This window comes from Elaeis guineensis, chromosome 4 (genome assembly GCF_000442705.2).
Source record: "Elaeis guineensis isolate ETL-2024a chromosome 4, EG11, whole genome shotgun sequence".
Taxonomy (NCBI): domain Eukaryota; kingdom Viridiplantae; phylum Streptophyta; class Magnoliopsida; order Arecales; family Arecaceae; genus Elaeis; species Elaeis guineensis.
Window position 1 is genome coordinate 38,672,647 of NC_025996.2, and position 8,523 is coordinate 38,681,169.

Below are 8,523 nucleotides of genomic sequence, written 5' to 3' on the forward strand. Positions count from 1 at the left end.
TAGATATGTTGACTTGTTGTTGGGAGAATTTAAACATTATAAGACAAGGCTTGCACATGGTGGAATCTCTAAGGAGGTAATTGTATTTGCCTTTCTAATTTTCAATGTTCAAACTATGTTGGCCAGTGACAATTCATGTCACTTGTTCATAGATATTGTTTACTATATCCTAGTTTCATCTTCACTATGTCTCTTCACTAGCAAGTTTATACCATACATCACATACAATGACTTATTGACTCCTAAGATTGTTCATATCATTAGGACACTAGAATTCATAATGTTGGTGTAAATCTGGTGAAACAACATAAAACTACTAAAAGGGGAATAAACAAAGAGAATGTGATCTAGTAAACCTGAGCAAAAGACAGAGCAATGGATATCCGTTTACTTTGTTTTGATTTTCAATCTCATGCACATACTTTTAGTAGGCATGCTATTTAATCGCATGTTGACTGGATTTTTGATCATATGTTTGGACTGATCCTGGTGATATGTGTTACTTAACTGAATTCTAATGATCCCGGACCATCTTAGTCTCATAGATTTTGTAGAAAATTAGACCATTATAAGTTTCCTATGATGGGAAGGATCTTCATGTTATTTAATGATCAATAATGTTGTTATGCCAATTAAGTGTATGATATGAGCTTGACTGCATTAGGGCTCTTGATCATTTGCCTACGGTGAATGGTAATTCGGATGAAGGCTTTGTAGGTCAATGAGTAATAAATCAAGTTTGCAGAATCTTAGTTGCTTTAATTATGCATTGTCGTCTAAGCTAGGGAGAAATAGCTGTCCAAGGATCTTTAATTTATTTCACCCAATAAAATTAATGTTTAAACTGCATGAGTCTATCACCTTACATCTTTAAAGTTAAATTCTTTTTCCTAGATAATTAATGGGAACATCTTAGAATTATATATAGTCTATACAAGATTTGCCATACTGATTGGTACCATACTGGTACTGAATTGATATATGATATCGTACCATATCATACCATATTGACACTCGGTACGTTGAACCTTACAATAATGTACCACATACAAACATTGTAATAGAATGGTATAGGTACAGGGTCAATACAAACATTGTAATAGAATGGTATGGGTATAGGGTCTGATATCGAGACGATGAACCTTTGTCCATATATTTTCAACTTTAGCTGTTTGCTTCTAATTGCTTAAATAAATTTGATAGACTGGTTTGGGTATGGATGTGCTTTTTCTTTTGGTGGAGAATTTGCTTAAATATTTTAGTTTGGCTTGCTCTTTGAGCATCAAATGCCTCATTCATGTTTCTAGTAGAAGGCCTTTTATATATACATGTATATACATACATATGTATGTATGTATGTATGTTGAAATCCCATGGTAAAATCCCATGATACGTATGTATTGAATTCCCATGGTATTACTTTAGATAGTTGCAATTCAGTTGGTATGTTATCCTTTACTAGTACTTGCTTATAAAAGACAGACTTTCTAGTGGTCATATTCTTTTATAATGTATACCACGTTCAGGACCTCCTCCTAGAGTATGTATGTATGTATTAACTGAAGGAGAATAATGTAAGGTTCTATATCTAGACCATATCCATTACGTATGCAATAGTTGACAGTTAAACTTCCATGTCTTCTCTACGGATATTGAAATCCCATGGTATTACTTTAGATAGTTGCAATTCAGTTGGTATGTTATTCTTTACTAGTACTTGCTTATAAAAGACAGACTTTCTAGTGGTCATATTCTTTTATAATGTATACCACGTTCAGGACCTCCTCCTAGAGTATGTATGTATGTATTAACTGAAGGAGAATAATGTAAGGTTCTATATCTAGACCATATCCATTACGTATGCAATAGTTGACAGTTAAACTTCTATGTCTTCTCTACGGATATTGAAATCCCATGGTATTACTTTAGATAGTTGCAATTCAGTTGGTATGTTATTCTTTACTAGTACTTGCTTATAAAAGACAGACTTTCTAGTGGTCATATTCTTTTATAATGTATACCAGGTTCAGAACCTCCTCCTAGAATATGGGCTTGAAAATGTTGCAGAAGTACTTATTGAAGGCCTATCACGAGTAAAGAGATGCACTGATGAAGGACGAGCCTTAATGTCATTAGACCTTCAGGTTTTACAATTTATGCATGCATATGAGTGAAGTTAAATGGACACTTGGAATTATTAATGTTTTTCTTTTCCCTGCTACCCCCAGGTCTTAATTAATGGACTACAGCACTTTGTTTCCATAAATGTGAAGCCAAAGCTGCAAGTTGTTGAAACATTTATCAAGGTAACCCTAGTGTTCATTCTAGAGTGTACTACATTAGTGTGAATTAGCTTCTCATCCATGTGCTTTTATATGTTCAAATATTTGTATATGTCTTACGGGAATCATTTTGAAAATGAGGATTGTGAATCTTCAGTTTCGGTATGAAATTTTATAGTATGAAAACTGGTACCTAGTGGGAAAGTTAAATATCCATTATCATAGTGAACAATTGTCTTCCTGTTATGTAGTGTGGGCTAGTTTGGCATCGGTTTTGAATTCCATTACCCTTCTTATTCTACCTGATGTTGTTGAAGAGAGGAACATGCCTGATGTCACACTCAGAATCCTTGTGAAGGGCTCTGTGATTCATCTTAGTCTGGAATCTGCTTGGCTGAGTTTGTAATTACATACTAAAATTTCTAAGTCGAGCGCTATGACTTGGAATCTGAGATGTTTTTGTAGAAATATATTTTAGGAAAGAAACCTGCCATTTGTTGACTCTCGAAGATAAAGAAATGGCATTGTTCCTATGTCAATGATGCTAACCCGTAAACCATCTGGATCAATAATTTAATATATTATTTTGTATCCTAGGGAAAATGAAATCCTATATTTGATCTACTTATTTCGTAATTTAGAGGTTACTTGGAAATGGTAAAGATTTTGAAGAAAAAAATTTAAAGGTAAAAGATCTATAAAATGTAGCTAAGGTTGGCTATGTTTATTGCTTGGCAGAACATGGGCCTACAATGATGACCACCTTATGATATCAAAATGTTGGAGACAGAGCCTAGAAAAAGCGACTATCAAATCTTGATTTGTATTTGGCTCCAGTTATTGATGATACATATATTTCATCAAATTCATTGTTCTGACAACTAGGCTTAATGCAGCTAATCGCATAGGGAACCCTCTTTACATAGACAAGTTAATAATACCAAATTTAGACTTGGTTATGCTTGTGTTGGATTAAGTGTAAGTTCATTCATGTTGCCCTTCAGAGTGGCAAAAATTCAACATGAGTTTGCCTTCTAGTGAAGCCACTATCATGCCATACTTCTAGGTTATGCTAAGATTGAACGCCTAATAAAGCTACTTATGTTGAAAAGCACTCACTTGAGTATGAAATCCTTGGCTAATTTGTTTATGTGGATCAAGATATGCTCTTTCTGAATGTTCAAGGCTAGATGTTAATGATTCTTGCATTCAGGTCAAAACTTATAAATTGGTTGGTTGCTTTAGACATCCTAGTGTGGGAGAACTCCAGAGAACTGGTGAACAAGGTTGGGAACAAGGGCTTTTTTTGGGGCGTCAAAACAAGAGACCTTGAAATCAGCAACCAGTATATCCGAAAAATTGACCATACCATTTAAACTGGTGCATACTATGCCATACCTCCCTGTATTTCCAAAACCATGAGCAGATGTGAGGTCATGCCATGGTTTGTATCGTACCGATATGTCACCACGATACACCAGCATTGTAGTAGTTCTACACCTTGACTGCCATCCATTTCCTCATGTACGAATGGCCATTTGTATGTCTAGGTTTTAAGGTTTGCTACTCTTGTAAACCTAATTATTGTCAAGTTGATGAAGTTTGAAGACTAAGGATCTTAATGAAATTTAAAATCCTAGGTGAACCTCAACCAAAACAAATTTTTTATTGGTTGTCATTCTTGTGGGAAAAGGAGGTACGGATAGAAACATAAGAACTGATGGGCATTTGAAGTGGATATGGGTGCAAATAATTCTTTCTTCCAATGCAATTATCTCTTGTTGTGGTCATCATAGTAGTGGATTATTTTTGTGAAGAAAGATCAGAGCAAGAAAAGCATGATTGATGAATGAGACACAAATCTGTGCAATGCTCACTATATTGGGCATCAACTTTCTGTCCACTCATCAGAATTGCATAAGCTGAACATTCCTACTGATGGATGGAGTTAATCAGTCCCAGATTTTGTGCTCAAGTTCCATTATTTTTGGGAGAAATGAGAGCCTAGACATGGAATTTTTTGTTTCCAGGAAATTTCCATTCTCAATTTCGTAAGTCAAGTTCGAATAGTCTCGGGATTTCAGAGTATGTTCTACATTAATGTGATTTATACTCATGGGAACTTTGGAGAGATTTAAAAATTTTCTATGTTTCACAAATTTGTAAGATTTCACTATATAAGTGGCCTCATCTTAGCTTGATGGTGGACTCTGAATTTGATAAAATTGTAATATCTTAGTGGAATAGTTTGTTCCACCCTATGTTTTTTTGTCCTTGCATCTCTCTTCAATTTGCAATATTTTTAGGGCGAACCAGTTGGTGTCAGAGCCTCATTGCTCTGTGCTGGTATTGCTTTGCTGTAAAACGATAGTAGGTCATTGGAGGAACCAGAACCAAAACTAGCAAGGTAAGTTAGATGTTTGTAAAGAGCCATGGTGACTGGATTGTGATCTCAAAGACATTGAGATCAAAGAATTGAGAAGATAGATTGAGTTCTTGACTTTGTACCTTGCATTGTTTGAGACTTGGAATTGCCATGCTGATTATACTCATGGTTTTGAGTATTCAAGTTTTGAGAACTCATTCCCTGATGGAGGAAGCCATTGGTTTGGGTAGATGGCATAGAGGGTGACGAAAATTCAAGGAGATGTAGGTGAGGCTTTCGTGATCAAGGAGACTTTAAAAGAAAAATCACAAAGATTGGCTGCAAACTCATACTTCACACACCAGCTGTACTATTAAGGATATGTATATCATGGAGCTTGGTTGATTTGGGCTTGCCATGGAGCTTGGCTGGTTAAAATCGGGAATATTTGGTTGGCCTCTAGTGATATCATTAAGTAACGATAGTAGCAGTGGTAGTGGTTTTACTGATCCATTCTGTACTGACGTGGTACGGGTTTCATAGCAGTCACATACTAAGCCGCAACTTTAATTGGTCTTTTTTGTTTCTTTTCTGTTTTTCCAATTTTTTGGGCTTTCTGATGTGTAATGGTAGTTGAATTTTGTTTTTTTTTTTTCCCCATGTTTTAGTAATTTTCATAGGGTGTGTGATCGGGAGCATCGATACTGGTAGCAACACTCATGCTTTTCAACAAGGTGTAAGAAACTAGCAATAACTAGAAGTGAAATGTGGCTAACAATGCATGCTATCATTATAGAATCATCGATATTAACTCACTTTTGAATTTCCAAAAAGAACATGATAAAAGGTGCAAAGCCTTGTCCATGCTAAAAATGGGCGGCTTTAGGGAAGGCGGAGCTGCATTCTCTTGTCCAGACAAATAAAATTGAAAGGCTTATGCAAAAGAACTGAAAGAGTAAATATATCCTCACCTTCATAAATTTGACCATCACTCTTCCTAATCATGTCAGAAAAGAGTTCACACAGAAAGAAATTATTACGTGCAGCTCAATGCAAATATATGGTTGAAACTATGTAGGAAAAATTATGTGTGACCATCTTTCTTAGTATTTCACATTTAATGTTTCCTATGAACCTTGCAATCATCTACTTAAGGTCAGTAGCACTTAACAGTTTGTTTTTGTGTAAACCCCTCTGTTGACATGATTGCGAAGATAGATTGTTAATTTTGATGACAAGGGCATGCTTGCATAATTCTGTAAATTTTATTTAGTTTGGACAAGAGAATGGTGCTCCTATAGTTTTGTATGATGAGTATTTATTGTACCACCTAAGGGCTGGCACTCCTTACACGTACAACAATAAATATGAAATAGATTTTCTTAATCCGCAATGCAGTGTAACTAATTGAAAATACATTTATTAATTCTTGATGCCTGTTGCATGTTTTTAACATTTTTTCAGATATTTTTGTGATTTTAGGCAATTATTCTTTAAAAATAACTTAAAAATCTCAAAAGCATCTCAATCAACAACCATCAAGATAACCATTATGTTTATCCTAATAATTATTGATGCATGCTCCATGTCCCATGTTCTTTTACATTTAATTATTTTTTCCTATTTTAAAGTTTTACCATAAAAAATTATTTAGAAATGAAGAAAGATCCATTAATTATTTAAATGCATAAACATTGCTTTCATAAATTGTATTCAGATTTTAGGACATGTTCATTTTTTAAAATAGTTTTGGAAGTTATGTATTTTTAGTTATTTTTTGATGCAAAAATTAAATAATATTAAATATTTTGGAAAACAGATTTCTCTGAGGGATTTCTTAGGAACCTTAAATGGGTGCCACTTGTATTTTTCATTGGCTGGTTGGATGCCATTTTCATGGGATAATTTAAAAATGATCCCAAAGTCGAGCTGAGAACTGGAGCTCCTAAACGAGCCACCAGATCATCTTATCCCAGCCGAAAAAATGGAAGCATATGCATGCTAAAGATGCAAGCATGTTACGAATTTTTTCAGAGCTGAATTTCATTATTGATATTTGAATTCAAAAAAATAGTAATAATTCATGGAAATAAAATAGTCCTTAAAAACAAAAAATCACTGTGTTGTAACATGATTCAAAAATAATTCAAAATTCTTTTCAAACAAAGATTTTGGTATTACTTTCCCTAACTTGCCAATTTTTAGCCTTCAAAACAATGGGGAGATGAAGGGGCTTACAGGATCTGGATTTTCCTGCATGCATGCTGTTGGCAATGGCCCCCACCTCACCCTCCACCCACTTCTCCTCTCCTTTCTTCCTCTTTCTCCTTCTCTCTCTCTATCCTTCCTCTTTTGCACTCACTCTGCCTAAATGGTCAAAAGAGAGGCAGCGCCTCTTGTGAGCTGTCCTTATAAAGCACATCACATGACTCCTACACCGCTCAGTGCCTCTTATGAACTTGTCAGACCGGTCTCGATACGGCTGGTACTGACCCATTTCAACCAAGAGGCTTGATTTGTGCATTGTACCAGCAAACTGGGATTTGTACTGGCCAGTACTGAGGGTATCAACCTGACTCAGTTAGGGATGCCCCATTTTCAAGGATCTCAGGGGCCCGAAGGGCATCCTGGTGCCTTTTTTTGGTTGGAATGTTACCAGTGCTCCCATCCCATTTCAGTGAGGTTTAAAACCATGATTGATATGATTATGATGATACCGATGATGATGATTCTGGTTATGCACCGCAGCCACTAGATAAATATAAGTCAGGTGTCACAGAATTCCTGATGGGACTAATGGATTTTGGACTTGGGAGTAGACTGCATAAAACATTGTAGTTTACTGCAGAGGATACTGGGAGGTAGCATGTTTTCTTGTAAAGATGTAAGTCAGGCAAGAATCAACAATTTGCAACTCCCTATGCTTTGTCTTAATATCACAGCTGGGGGGTTGGTAAAAATCAGGCTAATGTAAACAAGCCCATTGGAGGCATCATGTTCCATCATCATATTGATCCTACTTGAAATTTTCAGATCTCAGAAATTGACTAAATATTTGTCATATGTATATCACATGCACATCTTCTTCAAGGCCTTCTAAATTGTTCTTGGCAGTCTTCAAGAACATGAGAAGCAACAGTTGGTATGCATTGTCAAGGAGAGCAAGATTCATGTTCCTAAAATCTGAGCATGAACATCATGACAATTTCATGTTCCTAATCCAACATTCTCATTGTTTTGCTATTCTTCAGTTAGGCCTTGCATATGCTCTTCATTTGCATCTAAAATTCAGCATTGGGTATATATTGCTCTACATTATTACATGTTGCCAATGATCCGTGGCCATTCATTAGCTACTGTTTTTTTCTCCACAAAAACAGGCCTACTATCTTCCAGAGACTGAATATGTGCACTGGGCACGAGCTCATCCAGTAAGAGTGGTCTTTCTTTGTAATTGTTTATGTGCAGATTGTATGAATTGTAGCTTTCTTGTCGCTTTGATAATTTGTTGCTTTTATCTGCAGGAATACAGTAAGAGCCAAATTGTAGGATTAATTAACCTTGTTGCTACTATGAAAGGTTGGAAAAGGAAGGCAAGGTTAGAAGTCCTAGACAGAATTGAAACTGGCGTTTAAAGTTGAAGATGTACAATTTTCTGCAGCTTGTAAAGTTTATTTGTGATTTTTCCCCCATCTTATTTCTTCTGTAGATGTGAAATAAGCATCTCCTATTCCCATTGTTCTTTGGTGTATATTTTCTTTTCCAAACTATAATTTTGTATCATAGTCCTCTTAAAACAGAAATATCATGTGTATCCAATCCAAACTTGGGCTTGCAGTCAATAATATAGATTACTCGTTCATATAAGCTGCTAAA

At 35.5% G+C, this 8,523-nt stretch overlaps 1 protein-coding gene across 1 annotated transcript in view; it reads left to right on the forward strand.

The window, feature by feature from the left end:
• LOC105042925 (uncharacterized) overlaps nucleotides 1–8,523 on the forward strand; it is a 55,667-nt gene extending 47,144 nt beyond the window's left edge. Inside the window, 5 exon segments of the mRNA XM_010920294.4 lie at nucleotides 4–76; nucleotides 2,025–2,144; nucleotides 2,229–2,306; nucleotides 8,028–8,078; nucleotides 8,172–8,523. Of these exon segments, the coding sequence (XP_010918596.2) occupies nucleotides 4–76; nucleotides 2,025–2,144; nucleotides 2,229–2,306; nucleotides 8,028–8,078; nucleotides 8,172–8,282 (433 nt within the window). The 3' untranslated portion in view covers nucleotides 8,283–8,523.